At 36.3% G+C, this 27,671-nt stretch overlaps 1 protein-coding gene across 1 annotated transcript in view; it reads right to left on the minus strand.

Annotated features, from left to right (window-relative positions):
• The window catches only part of LOC148951725 (troponin C-like), a 29,667-nt gene extending 2,488 nt beyond the window's left edge, over positions 1-27,179 (minus strand). Inside the window, exons 1-5 of the mRNA XM_089089297.1 lie at positions 27,048-27,179; positions 14,603-14,624; positions 7,799-7,942; positions 4,934-5,053; positions 503-634 (exon numbers count right to left, since the gene is read on the minus strand). Coding sequence (XP_088945423.1) covers positions 503-634; positions 4,934-5,053; positions 7,799-7,942; positions 14,603-14,624; positions 27,048-27,050 — 421 coding nt within the window. The 5' untranslated portion in view covers positions 27,051-27,179. The remainder of the gene's footprint in view (positions 1-502; positions 635-4,933; positions 5,054-7,798; positions 7,943-14,602; positions 14,625-27,047) is intronic.
• Positions 27,180-27,671: the final 492 nt, after the last annotated feature.

Here is a 27,671-nt window from a genome sequence, read left to right on the forward strand (position 1 = left end):
CAAGAGTAATCCTGGAGGTTGTTGACATATAGATTAATTGCATTTTTTTTTTTCAGTTTAGCTTCTGCTACTACCAAAACCGCATGATGTCAAATGGAAGTTTCAGTTTTTTTTCAATTTTTTTAAAGACATGTATGACTGTGTGATACACCTTCTTAAGCTCTTTGGTGCCATGTATCCTTAGGTTGGTTTTTATTGATTTTTCACCCTTTTTATTTTTCAGTTTGGCAACTGCTACTACCAAAAACAACATGACTTCAAATCGAAGTCCTTTTCATCAATTCGAAACTTTTTCTAATTTTCAAAGATATATATATGGCTGTGCACTACACATCCCTACACAGTCTGTAGGCTTCCTTAACCTTTCTTAACTTAGCCTCCTTAATTTCCTTACTTAACCAGCTCATGCAGTCACATTCATTTTCACTACCCTCTGAGCTTAAATTACCATACACAATATAAGTTACCAATTAATTAATTTAAATTTACTAGACTAAATTACCATCAAAGTCAACAGTTCCAGAGCCATCAGTATCAATTTCAGCGATGATACCATCCAAATCGTCTGGTCCTAGTTTATCGTCCAAAGCGCCGAGGATTTCACGTAGTGTTCCAGTTGTAATATATCCATTACCTGAAAGTATGTAAATAAATAATGGGTACAAAACAGAGCTCATATAAGACTAAATAAACAACTAAGCATGACAAAAAGGTTGAAAAAGGAAAAGAAAACATGACACAAAGATTACAATGAAAGAAAACTAAGGTGAACTCAACACAAAACAATTTGATTAAATTAATTTGTATTATGCACGATGTTGAATTAAAAGTCCAGAGTCCACCGTAATAATTATGGGTAAAATCGAAGGTGGCAGTTCATGAAAATTTAGTGGAAGGGGAAGATTTGACGCCCAAACGCCATGCATGGCAGAAGTGACGAAATATTTCATCTTGCGACAGCTACTACAGTAGGTAAGAGAGGCTGTTGACAAACATCAATGTTTGGTCGACTTCCTAAACGTGGTACGTCTATATACCTTATCAGAATGCTTGATCGGATCCAAAAGTGTCTTAAAAAGAAAGGCTATTAGTTGATTTAGCAGCTATTGACTCTCACAAAACTTTTGATTTACTATCAAATCTAGCAGCCTGCCTAGATCTTAAATGAATTAGTACAAAACACTAAGTGCTGGCAATTGTGCTTGTTTTTTTCTGTCCAAATGACAAAAAAGAGCACTTGCTTTGCACAAAGAGGACTGCAAATCAGAAAGATCAAACGGGCAAACCTGGGTATCCTTTCTTTAAAACTCCTTGCTCGTCATGGTGTCCCAAACCCCCACCAATTGCGTTTTTTTTTAAATTTGTCAGACCGCTGGTAGAATATGCTTGTCCTATTTGGCATTACGGCCCGACTTTAGACCAGAAGGGCCGCCAGGAAAGGGTCTAATACCGAGGTGTTCTGGTAGTGGCTAAACTTCCCAAAGTCCCTTATTGCTCTCTTATAGAATAATTTTCTCTTAAAACTCTTTCGACACGCAGTGATGGATTGTGTTTCAAATTTGGTATCGGTATTTTGGCAAATTTGCGGCTTCATGAAATCCCCCCCCCCCGGGGGCACCTCCCTTCGCACCAACGGCTCTTGCAACAAGTAGCTCAACCGACATAAAAAATTCAGCAGGCACCAGCAAGGCATACGCGTTACGCAAGTAGTTTTTTTCCCTCGTTCGTCAAGTTTTTTAATACTAAACTCACTCGTCAATAATTGTATATATTTGTTTTCTTTAGTTCATTATTCTTTTTATTCGCTTTGTTTTTTAAAGTTTTTTCTTTAATTTTAACTTAGAGTTTTTTGTTTTTCTTTTTTTTTACAGTTAGTTGGAAATTTCAATGTCTCGGGTTTTAGTTGGACTCAGTAATATTTTGAGTCAACATATAAATTTGTATGACGATTGCTATGGTTGTGATTTTTATATGTTTAGTGCCTTATCTTTTATTATGACAAGAATTGCCACTGATCTGCATGACCGTGTAAGGCGTTAGATAATAAAATCGTTTATCGGGCGAAGTAGCATGTTGTGACCGCAAAGGATGAAACTGACAGGAACAACGTTTATCGCTATCATCAATACTTGTTGGCAGAAGATAACTTGACAAATACAAATTTGTCGATAATTTGTCATTCTAACTCGCCTATCTTCTTCAAGGGAATGTCCCTACACAGCTCTTCCCTGAAAAAAATTTCAAGATACTGGGTTCACAGTGTTCCGATTCTAAACTGACTATCAACTTTGTTAAATCGAAAATACTCAGATTCAACACCCTAACGAGAGATTTCACCTTCCAGAAGTTCATTTCCCTGTCGTGAACGAATTGAAAATGCAAGGCGTCATTTTCTCACACAATTGTATATTTACAACCTACATCATTAAAAATGCGTCGCTTTAGGTGTAACGATCATATTCCTCTTCAGGCACACCTGTGTTATGTACACCCCATCCTCGAATACGCCTGTCCTGAAAGGATCCCATTAGTATAAAGAACCTCAATTTTAATGTAGATCCTAGAGTCAATTTAAAAACGGGCAACAAGGATCATCATAAGTAAAAGATACATTTTCTACCCCGATGCCTTCACATCCCCTGATCTCTAAAGTCTCGATCTCCGTCTGGACAACCTTATACCGTGGTTAGTTAGAATACTACCGTCTAACCCTCCTCACCGTCCGTATTTTTAGCCCAAGAGTACAGGCAAACTGCTTCACAAGACAGAATCCAAAACTAGTGACTGTGGGTGCTTGAACAAAGCGCCTCTTTTGTGTCATACCCCTTTTCACATCATTGTATAATAATGTTAAATAGCACATATTTTAGTAAAACACTGAATTAACCACTGAGCTATGATTTTCTTTGCAAATTAACTTTGATCTTTCTCTTAGCTGTACATAAGCTATGATCACATAACCAAGAACAAAACCAGGAAAATTTTCCATGGGGAAAAATCCTCAATTCTTTTTAATAGGTTCTTGTTTTACCAGATGCTCAGCAGGATATGATTTTATTTTCTTTACTTTCTGTTTTTATTTTTTCTTTTTTTTTTTGCTCTCCTTCACTGCTGGTTTCAGGGACATAGTCGATTCGACAATTGAACAGCTCACGGATTTCTCTTTAAAACAAATTTCTTTGAATTCTCGTTGAGAGAAAACTAACGAACCAAAAAAACAGAAAAAATTATACATCACCTCCCTATGGCCACGACCCCCTATTAGGGCCATGAATTAAATTTGGGCCAAAATTTTAGTTTTAGATTAATGTTTGACGCCAATTCGAATGGCTCATTTTACATTCTAGAACCCGCAAGCAAAATATTAACTTTAGTTGATGATTGGTATAACTTTATCTTTATTATTTTTTTCTGATGGTTTCAAGGACCCATTGTAGTCAGCTATAATGTAGCTTGAATAATTCTTATTATGTAGTGAACGATTTCTGCTCACATGAGTATTAGCTAAATGAACATAAACCTGATACGAATATAAACCAAATAACCCCCTCCCTTCTCCACGGCAACGGTTCCACATTAGGGTCATTCGTCAAGAAGCAATCGTTGATAATACCCTCTTCAAAGGGAAGACCAACCTTCTTTACCATTCATATTGAAAGTTTCTTTAAGTTTTGATTGTACAGCTTCAAATTTAGCGTCGTATCAAATTTGAATCAGCAATAGAGAGAGAGAGAGAGAGAGAGAGAGAGAGAGAGAGAGAGAGAGAGAGAGAGAGAGAGAGAGAGAGAGAGAGAGAGAGAGAGAGAGAGAGAGAGAGAGAGAGAGAGAGAGAGAGAGAGAGAGAGGGGGGGGCGAGAGAGAGAGAGAGAGAGATAGAGAGAGAGATTGAGAGAGAGAGAGAAAGAGCGAGAGAGAAAGAGCGAGAGAGAGAGAGATAAATAAGATTTACTTTCGAAAAATCATTATAAATAGCCATATAAAATCATATAAATAGAAAAAATCAGCTAATACAAATTTTAGTATTCAAGCAACGAGTCTTATCTACATTAAAGGATGCTTAAATACTACAAACCAAATAAAATAAAGTCATCCATCCTTCCCCCCAGTGTCCCCAAGCCGCGTTACGAACTAGGGTCCAGGGCATGGCTGCCAATCCCTGGGATTTTTTTCTGTATTACTACTGCTAATAACTTACCGTAGCAGCAAGCCGCCTAAGGCCAACACAGCTACACACACTCCTGCTCCATCCTAATCTATTCAAAGCCTCACTCTTTACACCCTCCCAGGAAGTTCCCATATCCCTTAAATCTTTCTTTACGACATCCTCCTACCCCAGCCATGGACGACCTACTTTCCGTTTAGCCCTTCACGGTTGGCCAAAAAAGGACAATCTCTGGCAATCTGTCATCCTTCATCCGCAGAACATGCCCTAGCCACCTCAACCTTTCTCTCGTAATAGCCCAAGAAAGCGGGATTGAACCACACTTTTTGTACAGCCTAATGTTTGAAATATGGTCAGTCAGCCGTGTACCAAAAACAATCCGTAGGCAATATCTATGGGAACACATCTAGCAAATATTCATCCTGTTTTCGGAGCGCCCATGCTTTAGAACCATATTTGACCACTGTCATTACTATTATCATTTCACAGCTCTGAGCTACGAATTTTAGAAAAAAAATAGTCATGATTATTAGAAGCAGACTCACCCGACTGAGCTGAGGGTAAGGACACACTTTAGGTTTAGTTAAGGTATGCTCTTAAAATTACCTAAAGTGTTATATTATTATTATAACTTCGCACGTGTACATTGTTTTTTGTTTTTTCTTTTTTTTCAGATTTTTCAAAACCAAATCTTAGGGCATTGTCAAATTCCCGTTAGTAGCATTGGTACAAAACGTTTTCTGACAAACACTATTCTAAAGGAAAACTGACCTTCTTTATCATACAAACGGAAAGCTTCTTTAAGTTCTTTAAGCATAGCTTCTGCGTCTTCATCTTCAAGAAAATGGGTAACTATATCAGCAAATTGGTCATAATTCACTTTTCCAGTACCTGGACAAAAACAAACTAAATAAAAAATTTCTCCTCTGTCGTTCCCTTATAAGACATAATATAATTTCATGAAATCAGACATTAAAGTCCACACAAAAACCACGAACATCATAAGCTTAATAAAAAAAAGACTAGAAAAAACACTAAAAAAAATACCTAAAAAATAAACTTCAACGAAAAACACTAATAAAATTTGGATCTATTTTTCCAGCTCATAGCGTGCTGAGCGGTATAAAGTTGAACCGATTAAATAAGCTCATACTAAGGTAATTGCTGCTTTGTTAATCATTTTGTATGTTTATTACTTATTTTTTTCTTTTTTTTTACCCGTTCCCCTCCTTTCCCCATTATTCAATTGAATTGTTTGTTCAAGTTTAAGTTAAATATTGGTTTGGATTTAAAAAAACAAAAATGAAAAAAACACTAAACACAGTTCCTTGTGCATTGACGAACGTTTGGGCCCTTCGATAAGACATACACTAAACACAGCATGGTTTGTTCTCTTCTCAAATTGCCATCCTCATCCATAATCGATTAACAATAAATTTTATAGGACCCTTCCTCCGCTCTTACCCCTTGAAGTATGAAGCAAAAATACAGTAAATAATAATAATAATATCAAAAACATTCTAAGCATAATAATCAAATAAATAAATATGAAGAATTAGTATTCAATACTTTAGATACTTTTCAACTCTCTTTTTAAAGGAGCTGAGAGACCTACTTGTTATTTTTTTAGGTGAAGCTGACCAAGTGACGTCAGAACCAACGATAAATTAACTCCTGCCTTGAAGGGAAAAACTCAAGCCACCCTACTCAGGTACACCCTGATTAGCTACCTACTTGAACATCAGTTACCTAATTTCACCTGTAAAAGGCAACCAATACAACGTCGACAACCAAGATTTTTAGTTTTAAGGTCAGTGAATTATTCGGCTGTTATACGGGGAGATAATGTATCAGATCGAGGTTGTTGTAGAAGTTTTGGTTGCAGGGTTGTTTCTTCTAAGGGTTTCCCCTGAAGTCAAATCCGGCGCAGTAGGAAATATTCTATGCGCTTGAAGCTCCACCTCATGAATAGCAGTCCATTTTCCTCTATGCAAGGGCATGTTGGAAATTGTATATCCAAATCGAGAAACTTGTCCTAGGCATTGAAAACATATGCCTTAGAAGAATACTAAACATATCGTGGCAGGAAAAGGTCAACAATACTGAAGTTCGCGACCAAATCAGTCAAGCATTAGTTACCGACCTTCTAAAACATAGGAGATGGACGTTCATTGACCACGTCCTTCGTATTCTAGATGATCGACTCTAATGTACAGTTTTTGAGTGGAGCCCTGTAAGGAGGCTTAAAAAAGGTTAACCAAGACGCACCTTACGATGGCAGCATGTAAAGAAATCGAGTAGATAGGAGATGTCTCTTCAAACACAGCGGGTGTATGTCAGGGTTATAGCTCAGCTACGAGGTGTCTGGTGAGGTTTTGTAGACACCGTAGGATATGCGCTGATCCTGGCTCTGGAGGGTCTAAGGTAAAGAATTATCTGGTAGTGCGAAGTTTATAAAAACGTGGTTAATGTCCCAGGGATATTAACATGAAAGAATTTTAGCCCTCTGGACCCCTTTTAGGTCAATTCATGCCTACAGTCCTTTATTTTCCAAGATTTTTGTTGTTGCTGTTGTTTCAGGATTATAAAGCTTTTATTATGGTATAACATTTTTGTCAGTGTAAAGATCAACTTTTTGTCAAATTAACTAGTTAAACTTGGCAACTATTTTCATCAAAAAAACTCAAACTATAACAATCTTTTGATTACCAAATAAAACTAGACCTTCAGAGGAAAAGGAAAGCTAAACCTTCTTAAGCTATTTGATGCCACGATTTGGTTTTTGGATTTTTTTTTGCGGATTTTTTACCCATGTTTCTTCTTCTTTTTATTTGGCACCATATTTTACCAAGAACTACAGAGCTCCATATGGAGGTCTTTTTAATTAAAATTTGGATTACTGATTTTCCATGACCACCGTCTTCTTACAGCCATTTTATAATGAGAGCTTCCTTAATTTTTTTGTATGTACAACTAGAAAACCGATTTAAAAAAAGAAAAGACTTAGTGTCATAAAATTTAATATAAACAAAATTGCTGCTGTTCAATTGATTTGAGTCACTAATTTTATTGAACTAATCATGCCATTCTTTCAGTTTATTCTCCTACATGGAGATTCTACGGATTTGATTCATGGAGATTCATGGAGATTTGGCTGCGGAGATTCTAACGGTGCAGTTTTCATTTTGATCCGATACCTTTTTTATTGGGTTTCATGTTATTTCTGGCAATTCCCATAAATTTTTTTTGGCAATAAACTTTTGCAGTTGTGATTAAAAACGCGTTCATAAGTTTTCGGTTACTATGGGCTAAAGTTTGTTCTGTACAAGGTTAGGGTGATTGCATTAAAATCAGAAAAGGAAGCCATTTAACCCACATTTTTACCCATTGTTGTATTTACCTGTTGTTGTTATGCTAAATTTTGAGCTTGTAAAAAAAGAGAAAAAACCTGAATGGCTTTTTTGATGAAATTTTAAACAAAAAAAGTGAAAAGTTTGGAGTTATTTATTGTAAACTCTGTTTTTCTCTTCACTTAGACTAGCTCCTTTGTGATAAGTTTTGTGTTACTCTAAATACAGAAGCTTTCAGAGGAACATTCTTTTTCAGAAACTGATATATTTAATAACAAATATGTACCTTTTTCATCCGTCTGTTCAATAATTGCTTGAAGTTCAATTTCGTCGAAGTTCTGTCCTAGAGTATTTAAGATGGTAGAAATCTTGTTGGCATCGATGAAACCCTGTTTTCCTTGGTCGAACATCTGGAATGTCTTGCGGAGCACTAAATGTTAAAACTGCATTAATATCTATACTCATATATGGAACAGTTTATATTAGCCCTTCCTCTCTTAAATTTTCGCAAAACTTTAAGGCGAGTTAGGCATAAAATGCAAATTCTTTCGCTCCCACTGGTAGGGTGCGCTATTGGGAATATAGGGTGCGCTAATTGTGGGATAGTGTTGAAACGTGACAGATGCAATTAAGTCAATAAATTAAATATTTAATTCAGTTTCAAGCCAATTAGACAATTTAGAATTTTATGCACATACGACGTAAAATTATTTAGAATTATTTTGGACTAGATGCACCAACACTGTTTTTTTTTCCAAGTCACGGGTGGTCTCCCCTGAGGCCTACAAAGTATATACTCCTTTGAAGATGCATCCATTAGATAACCACCCACTACAGAACCTTCTAAAGCATGATACTTTCTGGGGTTAGTAAGGTAACTTATCCGACAACTAATCCAGACTGTTTCAGTTAGCTATCCTCCTAACCGCTGACGTTTTACGTCACATGAAACGTTAAGGATAAGTAATTAAGCTTTTCTGATATGAAATCTTGGTATGCTCAAACGCACTATATGCTAATTAGTAGCGAAGCTTGTTTGGGTTGGGTCCTTTCCCACTGCTTTACGCTCCTCTACCTAGCCTTTGCGTTATTTGCCTTAAAGACTGACTGGAGGTGTTTCTGGGTCTGTATATAAAGGGAAACTATTAGGGGAATTCTTTTCGGAAAGATAGTGGAAGTTTTTGCTCAAAGTTGTTATTAAAATCTAATATTATAAGTTGAAATCCCCACTAGAATATCTGGCGTGGGGTCACTAGCCGTTAACGAATATGGTATCGCGTAGTATCTATTATACGCATGTATTTATATGCACTGAAGTCGCTGTAGTGAATTACTGTTAAGTAAAAGCATATTTGGAATTTAAAATAGAATTTAGGTGAGATTATTAAAATTTTCATTCTATATTAAATCACCAGAAGCTATTTATAGTTTGAAATTATATGTATTTCGATTCTTCAGTATTATCATGTTATCTCAATGAATTTAGTCACAATTATAACGTCCACGGAGCATGGTTAATCTATTCAGAAAATTTAGAGGGGAAAGGTTACTTTTTGATATCCAAGGAGGTCTAAGGAGGTCTAAGGAGGTGGCAAATATGTCGTTTTTTCTGTTCCATCGATAAAAATACCAAAAGACGCATTTTTCAATGAAAATACCTCCTAAAGGTTTTCTTCAAAATTTAGAGGGGGGACAAAAATCTAATGAAAACAGGCTCCCTGCTCCCTACCACTCCCATTGATGACACATTCATGGACAAAAAGTTTTTCACCCTAAATCTTAATAGCTTCCTTGTCTTTGAGCTGCCAAAGGTCTTAGCAAAAACACATAAATCAGTACCAGATAAGACTTTACTGTGATATGACTCAAAATGTTTTCAATGAGCCTTTAACATCTTTAAAATTTTTAAATATTAAAGTAAAATATTACCCCCCCCCTCCTCCGATAGATAGGTGCTCTATAAATTACGAAATATTTTCATAAAACAAAAAATTGTTTTGGTCTCTGTAAATTGCTTTACCCTACTTAAACCACTGAGTAGAGGAACCTACAGAAACTTTTTTCCAGAGCTGGGATCAATATATTTTTACTAGAATTGATGTCCTACATAGGGATGTCAATTCATAGAAATGTAGTGGGGGCGGGGGGAAAATGTCTTTTTTAAGTTCAATTTTTTCAAAATACAAAAAAAAACTTTTCCATGGAAATACCAAAAAAAAGACATTTTTTTCAAATCTTGAAAGGAGGGCGAGGTAAAAATCTAGAGGGATAAATATCTACCTCCGAAAGTGACGCGATTGGTCTCACAAACTGTTTCTTCTATTCTAAGTTCCTAAAATTTATGCTACTTGACTTCTAAGGATAATGCGCAACACTATCAGAGACATAGGTAGGTTTTTCAAACAGTTCGTGGTAACGAACTGTAAGTAAGGAGCGACCCGGCTCAATGGTAACCGAAACTCTAGAAAACGGGTTTTTGATACCAATAGATATATCAAAAGAATCAGATTTCAATGCTGATTTCAAATATATAACTTTCATCAAGTTTAGAGCTACCCATCAGAAGTTACGCGCCTGAGAAAATTGGGCTGATTTTCAAAAAAAGGAGGAAAGACCCCCTAAAAATTATAGAGCCTTAATGAAACTCACACCATCATATTCAGCGTATCAGAGAACCCTACTGTAGAGGTTTTAAGCTCCTATCTACAAAAATGTGGATTTTTGCATTTTTTGCCAGAAGAAAGATCACGGATGCGTGTTTATTTGTTTGTTTGTTTGTTTGTTTGTTTATTTGTTTGTTTTTTTTTCCCATGGGTGATCGTATCGACCTAGTGGTCCTAGAATATCGTGGGAGGGCTCATTGGAACGGAAATTAAAAGTTATAGTGCCCTTTTTAAGTGACCAAAAAAAATGGAGGGCAACTAGGCTCCCTCCCACGCTCATTTTTTTCCCAAAGTCACCCGATCAAAAATTTGAGATAGTCATTTTGTTCAGCATGGTCGAAAATATGATAAAAATGTCTTTTAGGATGACTTTATCCTCGAAAGTCCCCAGGGGGAGGGCTGAAAGTTATGAACTTTACTCAATGTTAACATATAGTATTGGGTATTGGGAAGTATACAGACTTTTTCAGAGGAGATTTTGTCTGGGTGAGGGGGGCCTGAGAGGGTCGGGGGCTATATGGAAGGATCTTTCCATGAAGGAAGTTTTCATGGGGGAAGGGACATTGCTATGAAGGGGGCACCGGATTTCCCAGCATTATTAAAGAAAAAGATCAGGAATTAAATAAAAAAAAACAAGTTTTTCAACTGATCAACTGATTGTGATTAAGAGGTCATTTTTAAAGAACTGGAAAAAAAATTCGAACTATAGTTTAAAGAGGAGGGTATTGACTAGGGGGCGAACCCCCTAATATACGTGTTAAAAATTTATGAATATAGAAGTTTGTTACGTAAGTTAATTCTTAGTTATGTATATTTATTACTAATAAAAACGTTCGTAAATAAAATTAAACAAGTTTCGAGAAAGCCATTTAACCAAATATAATATGCAAATTTTGTTTTAATTTTTCATGTACGGTGAGCCAAAATCAAAACCTGCATTAATTCAAAAACGTTCAAAAATTAAATAAAAAAAACAAGTTTTTTTAACTGAAAGTAAGGAACGACGTTAAAACTTAAAACGAACAGAAATTATTCCGTATATGAAGGGGGCTGTCCCCTCCTCAACGCCGCGCTCTTTACGCTAAAGTTTGACTTTCTCACAACTCTATTTTTTTAAACAATAAAAAAACTTTAGCGTAAAGAGCGAGGCGTTGAGGAGGGGACAGCCCCCTTCATATACGGAATAATTTCTGTTCGTTTTAAGTTTTAACGTCGTTCCTTACTTTCAGTTAAAAAAACTTGTTTTTTTTATTTAATCAGCACCAAAGGGCAATGTCAGTTCAATGCTTATGACCGCAAATGGGAATGCTTTTCATAGGAAAAAGTGCCTCAACAGAAGCTACAGCCGATCACAATTGTAGCCCTTTAGCTCCCCCCCTCTCCCACCAGTTACATCCCTAAATCCCGTACTCCTCCTTCTTCCAAATGCCCAAGTTTTGGTGCGTTACTTTGTAATCATGAGAATCGTTTTCATAGGGACTAAACACCAAATGAATCAGCCAATTGAAAGAACAATTTTTTACACTTTGTCGACAAAAATAGTTTTCTAGCAATTGCATTGGCTTCCGATTTTCCGTAAAATTCCAACGTAAAATACAAGATATTTGTAGAATAAAAATTTCTGTATGGCGAAGTAAGTTTTTTTTAGCGGGTGTTTTTGCATCTTAGGTAGGATCTTAGGTTGTTTGCAAACACCATGAGTTGTAGACATGGCTATGTCCACGATACAAAACACAAGGGTCATAAACAACCTTAGTATTGTTCGAAGCCTTAGGTTTTTACTTACCCAGATGTGGCCATTTGTGAAGGTGAACTCAGTCTTCTAATTCTGGCTTCCCATATCTTTTCTACATAATTCGAAGGGAAAGTTCTGAAGTGACAAATAGCTTAGATGAGGTATTTTAGCTTGTGACTTTATAAATAATGAAATAGTTCGAACTTGCCAAGAATCTTACAAAATTCAAACAGTTGCATCACGATCTATTAAAAGCGCAGATAAAAAAAGAAAAATGTATAATCTATGCGGAGAATTAGCAGAGAAATGCATTTCATTTTGTAAATAATGTAAAGTAGAAAAATGTATGTTTCGTATGATTGAAAGATGTAGAGTGCCGGTAGGTTGACAGTAAATAAAAGCTTTGCTGAAGGAGAGACCCCCGTCCTTCAGCAATAAAACTTTAAAAGGGGATTGACGGCGTTACACTATATGTCACAAAAGCATATAGCATTTTCCACTGCCTCTGGGTCTTGTGTCAGGGGACTGCTGTCCAGCCCTGTGACGAATGTGATCAGTGCTACTACCCTGACAATAAAGAACTTTGTAAGAAATTCCTTCCCTGAACCTTCTCTTACCGACGTCAGATTGTGCCCAACCCCCCCACAGACACAACTGAGACATTAGCTTTGGTTGGATTTCTACGTTGCCTTCTGGTGGGGACAAAAGGACAAGAGGACAAGCTGAGGACAAGAATTAAGAAACCCTCTTCCCTTGTTTCTTCAAGAAGCCGGTATTTTGCTTCCAATTGATTTTAGTTAGGATTCGACGAATCGTTCTGGCATAACAGAAATAAAGTTTATTAAGTAAAATGTCCTGGATGGCAGCTTTTTACATTTTTGAGTAAAATCAAAAAGACGTGGTTGTCTATCTACGAGTATATTTATCTTGCTTGTCTGTTTCTTTGTTATTAAAAAAAACGACACAAACATAGATAAAGTAACCTTAAGATACAAAAGCAAAAACTCAAACAAAATACAAATCGAAAAAAATCTATAGATATGGAAAACTAAGCAGAAAAGATATAAAGAAGTTTTCATATTAAGAAAAAATAGAATAGAAAATAAATGAATGAAACGAGCAATCTGGGAGTAAAAAATAAAACACGAAAGCTATTGCAGTGGTATGTCAGTTTTTCTGCTATGTAGGGGACAAATGTTTTTGAGTACCTGGAGAAAGGGCGACGAATGAGGGATAAGGTGACAAGCTGAGAAACACCACATGGCGAACAAATTGTTGGGGCAGAGTGTCTTCTGGTGGAAAATATTGTCGGTGAAATGACGCTCGAGATTACAAGGATTTCGTAAACCCCCCTATAAAATTTGAACCAAGTCAAGACCTTAAAAGGGCACAAGTAGAACACTAGTTTTTCATTTTCCATGAAATAATGTTAAAATTTCATTTCTCCCCAAAGAGTTAGGGTTGTGTCATTAGCTTTTGCTTCAAATAAATTGAATAGAGATCCAATAATTCACCTTAGAATATTTTACGATAATAAAAATTCAAGGATATCCTTCCCCTACAGAGGATGGTTCGGGTATGGACCCTCAACTAAGACACTTCAACCTTCTTTTTATCAAGCTTGTTTGAGGTCTAACATTCCTGTTTGATGGATGCCATGATTGCAAGGATTACGGAAAACATCCCCCCCCCCCCAGACACACATAGGTCATATTGAGTATAGATCCCAATAAAAGCAAATCTCGGACACTAGTTTCCACTTTCCACGAAAATTGGTTGTAAGTCAATAGCCTTATAGATATTCTGAAAACAAGAAGTTGAACCCTGCCTACCTCTTTCCAGGGAGGTTGGATCAGCTTGAGATCCAGAAAAGGCACAAACAGGACACAAGATCTTAGTTCCCGATAATTTTGGTTTAAAAACATCAGCCCTTATGATAGGTGGCGTGATGATATGAATTTATGGACCCCTCCACCCTCAGAGGTCAGAATCATTCAAAAACATAAAAGACATAACAAGGACCATAGCTGTTACTTCTTATCAAGTTTTGTTGATATACAATAGCACTCAATAATAAACGGTTGAGGACAAATTTCTATAGAAAAAAACTTCCCTACCTACGAGCATGATAGCACCCGACATGCATGGTTAGTCTATTTCCAAGCCCACAGTTCCATATGTATACAAGAGTCTCTGAAACTTAAATCGAAAAGAACAAATTAAGAGAGATTTCAGCAATTCGAGGTTGAATCTCCCGAAATTATTGCCTAGACATAAAAAACAGGTACAGAATTTCGACCCTAGGTTTTTGAAGATATTACATGTTCGATATGTGCCCGACGTTCCCGGAAAGTTTACTTTTTTTTTGTTTATGCTAATTAGTATTCTAGAAAAAATGTTTTCATTTTTTTCAGGGAGTTTACCTGAAATTTCACTAAGTTGGTGGAATTTTTCTCCGTTTCATGATCTTCACATTATAGAAAGGTTCTATTCTTTATTTTTTTCCGTTCCCGAACTAAAAAAATTAATAAATGAAAAAACTACAAAAGCAATAATCTAGCTCCACATCACAATTATAACCAGAACCATAGTAATAAAGGTAAATATACTAAGCATAAAATAAAAATCATGATAGCTATATTAGTAGCCTATTAGCAACAGCCTAACCGTAATGAGAAAAGAGAATACTTACTCGCAGTCTTTTCGTCATCCTCCTGAAAAATGAAAGAAAGGAAATATTAGCGCAATAAAACACAATGTAAACAAGAGCACAGTACTACCAGTACCAGAGTATGGGGAACTTGCAAGGGCGCAAAAGTGGCGTTGCTACTGAAAAGAAAATTCATCAACGACATCTAGCATTTGAGAACTTTTTTCACCCATAACTTTTGCATATTTGTCTCTCCGGGTACCTTGAAACAGAGGGAAGGGTGAAGAAAGTAGGATTCTGTCCCTAATAGGCCTTCCAGCTTCAAGTTGTTTAACCTACTTAAACTGTCAAGCTTTTCCGAAACTAACCTGAGCCTACTATGCGTAGACTGGATTTTGACTTAAAAATAATTCTTTGAAAAAAAAAATGCTGATTTATTATTGCTTACAGTGGAGTTTAATCCTATTACCCACTTACATCCTATTACAAGCTTTAATCCTATTACATTGTAGATTACTTAATCATCCCAAGTGCTCACTTTTTTTTCACTTTTTTATGACGGTGCGAGGCGCTACACTGTAAGTGGAGCTAGTACTTTTTAACCCCTATTTTCGTATGTTAAATGGCCGTGGACCAAAATGTTATATATGTCACAGTCTTATTGAACGCGTTTTTCGCATCATGAGGTTTTTGACACCGTGTTGAAAACTTCTCTCCGCTGACAAAAAGTAAAGCCAACCTGTTGTTCTTGCCAAATTGTTCTTCAGTGTCTTCAAGTATTTCCTCAGTATTTTTATTTTGACTCATAATATCTTCATCTCCAATCAACACAGTGTTTTGGAGATTAGTCAAAGAAAATATTAGTCAAAGAAAAGGATGAGCTATCGTGTAGGTTTGCTGACCACTACAATAAAGTTGACGAATTTCCCTTGATTTGTCTTCTATTAAGTGTCGTAAGTTGTAAAGCGTCACACTACTTGTCCCATGTTAAGTGAGTGTTAAAAGTTATGATTGTTGATAATTGTGTGTAATTTTGTCAGTGTCCTTTTCGTTTTTATTTTTCCTCTTTGTTTTGATACGCCTCTTGGTGCGTTATTGTTATGCACAGAGGGCAACAATAAATTATTATTATTATTAAACCACCTGACCCCAGCACATACACACCTGCACCTCCTCCGCCCTCTTTTATGTGAAGCTTTCTATTTAGTTTTACGACGTTCCCTCCCATTAAGTTGGGGTCTAACTTCCTTTAAATCTTTTTATCACTTTTATTTGTTTTATTCCCTGTTTATTTGTATTTGTCTTTATTATACATGCTCTTGCCACCCCATTCGAGGGCCCCCCTGCGATTTGTTCGAACCCCATTATATTGAAACTAAGCACACGTTTCGGCAACCCACCTTCTTTTATTAGTAAATTGCAACCTTTCTCAGATAATTCATGATAACGAATTGTAAGAAAGGAGCGATTTGTTCTAGTAGTAACCAAGATCATTATAAAAGGATTTTTGATAGCAATATATACATTAAAATGATTAGTTATTCTGGTGATTCTAAATATGTAAAATTGATCAAATTTGATGTAACGCACCAAAAATTATGAACCTGAGGAAACTTGTCTGATTTTCAAAAAGGGGAAAAGACAAAAAAGGAGAGTGATCTTGAAAAATAAACGCAGCTAACTTCAGCATATCGGAGAACCCTGTTGAAGAGGTTTCAGCCCCTAATCACAAATATTTAATATTTGGGAAAAGGATGGTCACGAATCTGTGTTTTCTTCCTTTTTTTATGGCTGATCGTATGCAACCAATGGTCCTAAAATATCATCGGGGGGCTCATTTGACCTAAGTCTAAATTTCTTGTGCCCCTTTTTAATAGGTAAAACAGATTGTGTCACGTAAAGGAGGTATTTTCTGGCATTTTGCTGCGTAAAACAATATACAAAGAGGGCCAAAAGATTTCGAATGACTCTTCTAATGCCAATGCATTTAAAACTGTCGAAACCACTATGTATTGAGCCTCCTATTTTTAAATGGATGCCATAATGTCACGCGGTGGCGCATTGTTCCTAATGATGCGCGTAATCCATGCAAAATAAGTGGTTCGTATAAACAAATAATTTTGAGGCTTCATTTATCTATCTTCCTTCCTTTGATACATGATAAATTATGTACAGAGAAGCATAAATAGAGGAGGGCCAGTGGATCGTTGTGTTCATCATAGGTAGCACAATCGCGCTGCCTAAGTAAAGAACGATGTTGGCACAATGTATTTTTTGAGGGGGGGGGGGGTAACCAGGGCACTCTGTATTGAAGGAGTTGTCGTATAAACTTCGAAAAGGGCTCATTCGATTGGAAATTGGAGTGGCCAGTGCCCTTTTTAATAGTCGACAGTGATTAGAAGGCAACTAACACCTCTTTCACGCCCACCATTTCCCCAAACACATCCAATCAAAGTTTTGAGATAGCCAATTTGTTAAGCGTAGTTGATTTCCAGATAGAAATCATGTTTCTGAGGAGGACACTCCCCCACAGCCCTCAGGGCAAGGGTTGTAAGTTATGTCCTGGGGGCATATAAGATTTTTACAGAAAGCACCGAAGTAGAAACTTTAAAAAAGGCTCATTCGATTGGAAATTCAAAGGGCTTGTGCCCTTTTTAATAGTCGAAAGTGATTGGAAGGTATCTAAACCCCCTCTCACGCCCAACTTTTCCCCAAACAGATCCAATCAAAACTTTGAGATAGCCATTTTTTTCAACGTAGTTGAAAGTTCTGAAAATTAGGTCTTTGAGGATGACACCCCCTCCTCCCTACAGTCCTTAGGGCAAGGGTTGTAGGTTGTGCCCTGCGGGCATATAAGGTTTTCATAGAAAGTGTTATCGTACAAAACTTCGAAAAGGGCTCATTCGATTGGAAATTGAAATGGCTAGTGCCCTTTTTAATAGTCGAAAGTGATTGGAAGGCAAATAACACCCCTTCTATGTCCATCATTTATTCAGCACATCCAATCTAAATTTTGAGATAGCCATTTTGTTCAACGTAATGGAAAGTTCCTGAAATTAGGTCTTTGAGGATGATAACCCCCTCAGAGCCCTCAGGGCACGGGTTATAAGTTATACCCTGGGGGCATATAATGTTTTTATTGAAAGCTTTGTCGTAGAAACTTGAAAAAGAGCGCATTCGATTGGAAATTCAAAGTACTAGTGCCCTTTTTAATAGTCGAAAGTGATGGGAGTGCAACTGACCCCCCTCTAACGTTCACCTTTTCCCCAAACACATTCAATCAAAATTTTTAGAAAGCCATTTTGTTCAATGTAGTTGAAATTTTTGGAAATCAGGTCTATAAGGATGACCCCCCCCCCCCCACAGCCCTCAGGGCAAGTGTATAAGTTATGCCCTGGGGGCATATAAGGTTCTTATAGAAAACGTTGTCGTAGAAACTTCAAAAAGGTCTCATTCTATTGGAAATTGAAATGGCTAGTGGCCATTTTAATAGTCGAAAGTAATTGGAGGGCAACTAACCCCCCTCTCACGCCAAATTTCCCAAACACATACAATTTTCCCAAACACATACAATCAAAATTTTGAGATAGCCATTTTTTCTGCGTAGTTGAAATTTCTGGAAATTATGTATTGGACCACTTTTTTGGTTTTATTGGTCGAATGTTGTTGTGAGTCTTTTTTCTTTTATATATTTTTGTCTTGCTGAGGACGGCCCTTGGACATAGGGCCGAAATATTCATTCAAATTATCTCCACTGTCTTACAAAAAGATTTCCCTTTTGTTCTTCGTACTTTTGTTGTTTTTACTTGTTGTATGTTTTTTTGCTATTACTGTTTATGTGATTTCTGTTCGTTTTGGGTTTCATTTATTCTTTAATAGTAATTTCTGGTTGTTTTGAATTTGAATTTTAACAGTTGATTGAATCTGCTAATCTTAAGTTTAAATTGACCTTTACTTTTCCTTGAAAAACTTATTTTTTGGGAATTTGTTTTTTATTAATTTTTGTTGGTTTCGGATTGCAAAAAGTTGCAAGTTTTTATGGCATGGGGAGGGGGGGTATGCTTACTGTCCGATTATTATTTACTTTAAAAAATGGATCTAGAACTTTCAATTTAAATCGAATGTGGCTTTTTTCAAAGTCTATACGATTACCTCTTTGATAAAAACCTTATATATGAACAATAGACAGCTTGCATAACTTGTGGACAGCGATTGACAAGAGTGAATGGATTGAAAAAATAGCTCCAATAAGGGGGTTTAAACCATTTCACTTGCTTACACAAAGGGATCACGACTGTTTGGAATTGACCTTAATAAGATTTTGTGTGCCAAAGCAATTTTACATCTATCTCAGAGTATGTATTTTAACCTTATAATAGAATAATTGTAATAGATTTCCTATGTATTCTTCCCATACAAAACCCCTTTCCATAAGTTAAAAACCCCCTTTAATAAGTTATGGCCCGGGGAATAATTTACAACGCCTAACCCCGGGCCCTGGTGGGCTGTGTCGACACCGGAGTTTTTTTGTTATCAGAACTTTGAACTATTTTAACAAAATGTCGATCTCAAAATTTTTATCTGATGCATTTAGGGCGTGGAGGAGGGGGGGCTAGTCACCCTCCAATCTCTTTTGACTCTTAAAAAGTGTACAAGAACTTTCAATTTTCAGGCAAATGAGACCTCTCCAAATTTTATACAACCATCCCTTCCATAAGAAATAATGGGAAGGATTCGGAGATTCCTTAAATTACAACTCTTGCCCTGAGGACTGTGGGGGAGTTGTCATCCTCAAAGACCTAATTTCTAGAACTTAAAACTACGTTTAATAAAATGGTTGTCTCAAAATTTTCATGGGATGTGTTTGGGGAAAAGGGGGCATAAGAGGGGGGTTAATTGCCCTCAAATCACTTTCGACTATTAAAAAGGGCACTAGCCCTTTGAATTTCCAATCGAATGAGCCTGTTTTGAAGGTTTTACGACACCGCCTTCTATAAAAACCTTTTATGCCCCCAGGGCATAACTTAAAACCCTTGCCCCGAGGGTTGTGGGGGATTGTCCTCCTCAAAAATATATTTTCTATCTGGAAATCAACTATGCTGAACAAAATGACTATCTCAAAATTTTAATTGGATGTGTTTGGGGAAATGATGGGCGTTAGGGGGGGGGGGGATAGTTACCCTCGAATCACTTTCGACTATTAAAAAGGGCACTATTCCTTTGAATTTCCAATCGAATGAGCCTTTTTTGAAGTTTCTACGACAACGCCTTCAACTTCTATAAAAACCTTATATGCCCCAGGGCATATCTTAAAACTCTTGCCCTGAAGGTTTTGGGGGAGTGTCCTTCTCAAAAACATAATTTCTATCTGGAAATCAACTACGCTGAACAAAATGGCTATCTCAAATTTTGATTGGATGTGTTTGGGGAAATGAGGGGCGTGGGGGGGGGGCTAGGTGCCCTCCAATCACTTTTGACTGTTAAAAAGGGCACTAGACCTTTGTTTTCCAATTGAATGAGACTTTTTTGAAGTTTCTACGACAACACCTTGTATAAAAACCGTATATGCCCCCAGTGCATAACTCAAAACCCTTGCCCTGAGAGTTGTGGGGGAGTGTCCTCCTCAAAAAGATATATTCTATCTGGAAATCAACTACGCCCAACGAAATGGCTACCGCCAAATTTTGTTTGGCAGCGTTTGGAGAAATGAGGGGCGGGGGGGGGGTCTTTGTACCCCCCAATCAATTTCAATTATTCAAAAGTGTACTATCCCCTTTAATTTACAATCGAATGAGCCTTTTTGAAGTTTCTAAGACAACGCCTTCTATAAAAACCTTATATGCCCCAAGGTCATATCTTAAAACCCTTGCCCTGAAGGTTGTGGGGGAGTGTCCTCCTCAAAAATATATTTTCTATCTGGAAAACAACTGCGCCGAACAAAATGGTTATCTCAAAATTTTGATTGGATGTGTTTGGGGAAATGATGGGCGTCGGAGGGGGGGGGCTAGTTGCACTCCAATCACTTTCGACTATTAAAAAGGGCACTAGCCCTTTAATTTCCAATCGAATGAGCCTGTTTTGAAGTTTCTACGACAACGCCTTCTTTAAAAACCTTATATGCCCCCAATGCATAACTTAAAACCCTTGCCCTGAGGGTTGTGGGAGATTGTCCTCCTCAAAAATATATTTTCTATCTGGAAAACAACTATGCTGAACAAAATGGCTATTTCCATATTTTGTTGGGATGTGTTTGGGGGAATGTCGGGCGTGGGGGGGGGATAGTTACCCTCCAATTACTTTCGACTTATAAAAAAGGGCACTATTCCTTTGAATTTCCAATCCAATGAGCCTTTTTTGAAGTTTATACGACAACACCTTCTATAAAAAACTTATATACCCCAGGGCATATCTTAAAACCCTTGCCATGATGGTTGTGGGGGAGTGTCCTTCTCAAAAACATATTTTCTATCTGGAAATCAACTACGCTGAACAAAATGGCTATCTCAAAATTTTGATTGGATGTGTTTGGGGAAATGATGGGCGTAGGAGGGGGGGGGGCTAGTTGCACTCCAATCACTTTCGACAATTAAAAAGGGCACTAGCCCTTTAATTTCCAATCGATTGAGCCTGTTTTGAAGTTTCTACGACAACGACTTATATAAGAACCTTATATGCCCCCAAGGCATAACTTAAAACCCTTGCCCTGAGGGTTGTGGGGGAGTGTCCTCCTTCAAAATATATTTTCTATCTGGAAACCAACTACGCTGAACAAAATGGTTATCTCAAAATGTTGATTGGATGTGTTTGGGGGAATCATGGGCGTGCGGGGGGGGGGGGGCTAATTGCCCTCAATCATTTTCGACTATTCAAAAGGGCACTAGAACATTCGATTTCCAATCGAATGAGCCCCCTTTGAAGTTTCTAGGATGACCCCTTCCAAATGAAGTGCCTCTGGGAAAAAATAATAATAATAATAATAATAATAATAAAACATTGGAGCCGTATGGCCTTTATAATAGGCAACGCTACAGCGTTGCCTCTGAAACATCCAATAAAAGTTTTGAGATAGTCATTTTGTTCAACGTAGTTGGAAAGTCTGGAAATTATGTCTTCAAGGATGACACTCCCCCGACAGCCTTCAGCGCAAGGGTTGTAAGTTATGCCCTTCATAGAAAGCGTTGGCTTAGAAACTTCAAAGGGGGTTCATTCTTTTTGAATGCACTAGTGGCCTATTTAATAGCTGAAAGTGATTGGAGGGCAACTGACGCTCCTCTCAAGCCTACCATTTCCCCAAACACATCCAATCAAAATTTTGAGATTGACGTTTGGTTCAACGTAATTGAAAGTTCTCGAAATTAGGTCTTTGCCAACCTGGTCGTAAAAACTTCAAAAAGGACTCATTCATTTGTGAATTGTGAGGGCTAGTGCCCTTATTAATAGTGAAAAGCGATCGTAGGGCGAATGCCCCCCCCCCTCCCCGTCAGTTCCGCATACACTTCCAATCAAAATTTTGAAAAAGCAATTTTGTTGAACGTAGTTGAAGGGTCCGGAAATTATGTTTTTGAGTATGACAACCCCCAACAGCCCTCGGGGCTAAGGTTGTAAGTTATGGCCTGGGGTTAAATAATGTCATATAGAAAGTGTTTACGTAAAAACTTCAAAAAGGGCTCTTTCGATTGGAAATAGTGAGGGCTATTGCCCTTTTTAATATTCGAAAATAATCAGAGGAAGAATCGTCCCCCTCCCAAACACCCATCATTTCCCCAAACATTTCCGGCCAACATTTTGATACGGCCATTTTGTTCAAAGTAGTTGAAAGGTCTGAAAATTATGTCTTTGAGGATGACAACCCTCCCCCCATAGTCCTCATGACAAGGGTCGTAAGTTATGCCCTTGGGGCATATAAGGATTTTATAGAAAATTTTGTTGTAGAAGCTTCAAAAAGGGCTCATTCGATTGGAAATTGAGAGGACTAGTGCCTTTTTTATTAGTCGAAATTTATCAGAGGGCAAATGTCTCCCTCCACGCCTATCATTTCCCCGAACACTTCCAATCGAAATTTTTATATAGCCATTTTGTTAAGCCTATCAGAAAGGTCTGGAAATTATGTCTTTGAGGATAACAAATCCCCCAGCCCTCAGGTAAAGGGCTGTAAGTTGTGCCCTAGGGACATACAGGGTTCTTATAGAAAGTGTGGTCATATAAACTTCAAAGGAGGCTCATTGGATTGGTAATCCAACGGTCTATTGCTCTTTTTAAGAGTCAAAGTGATCAGAAGGCAGCTACCCTCTCACCCCTACACACACGTCATATTGTCCCGAAATACGTCTTATAGAAATTTTGAGACAGCAACTCTATTCAAAATAGTCTAAATATCATATAACAAGGCTTTTGGGGTTGAAACAAACCATAGAGTTTATAGGCAAGGGTTGTAAGTTATGCCCAGGGGGTGCTAAAGATTTTTATGGAAGGAATGGTTGTTTAACATCAGAAGAGGCTCAGTGTTTCTTCCTGAAAAAGACTATGTCAATATAAAACGAACAGAAATTAATAAAAAAAAACTTTTGGCACAAAATAAATTTTTTCAAAAAAAGTAAAGAACTTCATTAAACCAAAAATGAACAAAAATAGAATCAAATAATCTACCAAGCATACAACTACCACAAATCAGTATCAATAAATGAAGCCCAAAACAAACAGAAATTAAAGCAAGTCAAACACAAAACGAGCAAAAATTAATCTGAGTAGGGTAGGGTTCTAAACCCTATGCGTTCTAAAAGCCAGAATATAATTTGTACTTTACTGAAAAAAATCTTTTTAATTTTTTCACTTGTTACTTTAAGAAAATAAAAATTAATTGAAATTTTAAGGAATAAATAGCTTATCAGCATATGTATATTAAACTGATAGTGCACATTTTTTCAGCAAATTCATTTGAATTTTTTTCAGTAAAATACTAATATATTCTGGCTTAAGTTTTTAATTTATAGTTTATCACGTGATATCATCGACACAGAATCCAGGAAGCATCCAGTGGATGAACCGACAAAAGGGGTTCAAAGAGCATAAAATTTCATTATTAAAACAACCATTAGATATGTGCTTTGGATTCGAGCACAAGGATTTAACCTATTCATGGAAGCGAGTTTGCTTGAAAACAACATTAAACCCTACCAGAAGTTTCTAATGTAATCAGTGCCAAGGCTAAGAACCCTTTCCGCAGGAATGATGAGGAGATGCGATAATTAAGAAAGCATTTACCGGTAATTTTACAAACTTATCTGTCTAAACCTACGAATAAACAAACTCAAAAAATTTCTGTAATCAGTGGGTTAAACAAGAGGATTTTTGTAATACTAAAAAGTAGTCAAATTAAAATAATGAAAGTTTTAGGAATGATTTTAGGAATAAATTTTGCTGTGGGAGATATTTTTAAAAGTATATGCAACAAGCTATATATATATATATATATATATATATATATATATATATATATATATATATATATATATATATATATATATATATATATATATATATATATATATATATATATATATATATATATATATATATATATATATATATATATATATATATATTTATATATATAGATTTTGAGCATAGATAGATTTTGTATTGAAGTTATGCTTCCAAGAATTAATATAGTCTAGATTTCAAATGAGGTCAAGGAGTGTATGAGAGCCTTTGCTATGTTCTAATTTACAAAATTTTAAAAGTTATTTAAAAATACGTTCTATTTTCTTAGAAAATTCTATTATGGCACAAATCATATTCACATAATTGGATGTATGCTTTCAAAACCTGAAGTATAAGAATTGCAGACTAAAATCAAAATTACGGAAACAATTGTTTTGGCCAGAATTGGCAAAAAACTATCTTCTTTGCAATGTTCTAAGCCTCATAAATAGATAATGAGTTGACAGAGGAGCTTGGAAACCCAGGAAATAATTTGGGCTGTAGATCTGCACCTAAACATGAAACTTTTTTCAAAAGAACCCATTAACATAAAAAGAAGTTTTTTGATAATTTCAATAAAAGGTGCGCAGAAATTCAGAAATACCAAAGGTTCTTATCAGGCCTGGCCCCGAAAACTCCACCTACTGTAGATACACTTCTGAAAGTTTCAGCCACCTAACTCACCCACTTTCCAAGATAGCAAAAATCCCATGATCAAGAATTTCACCAATTTGTGTTCTCCTAACTTATTTTATTCTCAAGATTTTTAGAAGTTTCTGAGTTTTTTTCATTTTTTCACATAAAGAGCTGAAAATTAGACCATTTCAGCTTTTAGTGTCTAGAAGTAATTTCTTTTCTTGCAAAAGTAATTTCTTTGAACAAACCATTGGTCTTTAACAATATTCTAAAAAACAATTATTTTGAGTTATTATTGAATATTTAAAAAAAAATATTCTAAAAAAAAACTCAAAAAATATTCTAAAAAAATTTTATTCATAATTTTCAGGTTTAACTCTCTCACACACTCTGTGTTATGATGTATAACGCCTTTTGGGTTGTCGTGACTGAATCTAGGGATCCCTCTTTAATATTTCGTTATACTAACCCTGGCTTCTTTTACTTATTAACTAAAAAAAACAAGTTTTTTTTAACTGAAAGTAAGGAGCGACATTAAAACTTAAAACGAACAGAAATTATTCCGTATATGAAAGGGGCTGTCGGCTCCTGAACGCCTCGCTCTTTATGCTAAAGTTTTTTATTGCTTTAAAAAATAAAGTTGTGAGACAGAGTCAAACTTTAGCGTAAAGAGCGAGGCGTTGAGGAGGGGACAGCCCATTTCATATATGGAATAATTTCTGTTCATTTTAAGTTTTAATGTCGCTCCTTATTTTCAGTTAAAAAAAACTTGTTTTTTTTATTTCATTTATGAACGTTTTTGAATTAATGCAGCTTTGATTTTGGCTCACCGTACATGAATAATTAAAACGAAATTCGCACATTAATTTTCCTTTTTTTTGGCTATTTGGCTATCTCGAAATTTTGTTCTGACGTTACTTACGCATTAACTTACGGAACGATTTCTATATTCGTATGTTTTTATTACGTATATTAGGGAGTTCCCTCCCTAGTCAATACCTTTCTCTTTACGCTAAAGTTCGAATTTTGTTTGAATAGCAAACCCCTGAATCACAAGGGCCGGTTAATTAGAATAGATAGCTCTTTTGAAAGTACTAAAAAACTTTAACGTAAAGAGCGAGATATTGACTAGGGGGTGAACCCTCTCATATACGTAATGATTTCTGTTCGTTTTAAGTTTTAATGTTGCTCCTTATTTTCAGTTGAAAAAAAACTTGTTTTTTTATTTAATTTCTGATGGTTTTTTAAATAATGCTGGGAAATCAGGCGCCCCCCAAGGAAATATCCACCATGGAAAGATCCTCCCCCGTAACCCCTACTCCCACCCCGACCCCCCACTAGAAAAAAATCCTTCTGAAAACACCTGTATACTTCCCAATAACCAATACTATATGTAAACAATAGGCAAAGTTTATAACTTGCAGCCCTTCACCCGGGAACTGTGGGGGGATTAAGTCATCCTCAAAGACATATTAATTATATTTTTGACTATGCTGAACAAAATGGCTATCTCAAAATTTTAATTGGGTGACTTCGGGGAAAAAATGAGCGTGGGAGGAGGCCAAGTTGCCCTCCAATTTTTTTTGTCACTTAAAAAGGGCATTAGAACTTTTAATTTCCGTTCGAATGAGCCCTCTCATGATATTCTAGGACTACTAGATCGATATGATCACCCCTGGGGGAAAAAAACAACAACAAACAAACAAATAAATACCCATCCGTGATCGTTCTTCTGTCACAAAATACAAAATTCCACATTTTTGCAGATGAGCTTGAAACCTCTATAGTAGGGCTCTCTGATACGCTGAATCTGATGAAGTGATTTTCATTAGAGTTCTATGACTTTTAGGGGTTGTTTTCCCCTTTTTTTGAAAATAAGGCAAATTTTCTCAGGCAGTAACTTTTAATGAGTAAAACTAAACTTGATGAAACTTATATATTTGAAATCAGCATGGAAATCTGATTCTTCTTATGTATCTATTTGTATCAAAATTCCGTTTTTTAGACTTTCGGTTACTATTGAGCCGGGTCGCACCTTACTTACAGTTCGTTACCACGAACTGTTTGATCAAGCAAAAAAAAAAATCAAGTTTTTCAGCTGAAAGTAAGGAGCAACATTAAACTTCAAACGAACCGAGATTATTACGTATATGAAGGGGTTGCCCCATCCTCAATACCTCGCTCTTTATGCTAAAGTTTGAATTTTTTGTTCCGATTATTTAATAATGACTCATCAAAAACAAAGTCTGTTTAATTAGAATAATAAGCTTATTTAAAAGTACTAAAACACTTTTATGAACTTTCCAAATATCACGGTTGCTTTTCTGACAATTCACAAGACTCTTAAATGAGAAATAAATGCTTTCCATACCATTTTTTGTAAGTGTTGACTTTTCTTGCAACTCCTCAACAAGCACTGACACTGTTCCTGTAGCAAATCCGGCTCACGTCCATACACCCCAGCTAAAAGTTTATACTATTTTCCAAGTTTTTTGGCTTGTCTTCCACAGATTTTGGCATTAGTCATAATTTTCTTTTCGTATAGCCGATTTCTAAAATCTATTGGCAATGGAAATTAAGCCCTGTCAGTTTACGACACCGATAAAAAGTTCCCTTACTCCCACATTGAGACAGCCGTGGTTTTTCTAAGCCAAGCAAAACAAAAAGTCAAAACTTAAAGTTTGGAAGACAGCGATCAGTCAAATTAGAAAATAGAATTCGTGGATATTTGTTGAAAAATTTTATCTTGTGAAATTTTAGATCTAAGAGAAATTCTTCATAGAGCGTCACTCAGGAATTTATCTCGCGTAGGGGAAGCTATTTAGATACGAAATTCTGCAGAAAATTAAAATAAGGCCACATGAAAAAGGGAGAGGACTTTCTTTTAATTCTATGGTAAAAATTGTGATTTGAATTAATCAGTTTACACCTATAACGTATTTTCATAGACCAATCATGTTATCTCGTATTCCTGGGGAAACATACAGCCAGGGCC

The sequence above is a fragment of the Artemia sp. Qi Xiang Cuo genome, chromosome 5 (genome assembly GCF_049724085.1).
Source record: "Artemia sp. Qi Xiang Cuo chromosome 5, ASM4972408v1, whole genome shotgun sequence".
In the NCBI taxonomy this organism is placed as follows: Eukaryota; Metazoa; Arthropoda; class Branchiopoda; order Anostraca; family Artemiidae; genus Artemia; species Artemia sp. Qi Xiang Cuo.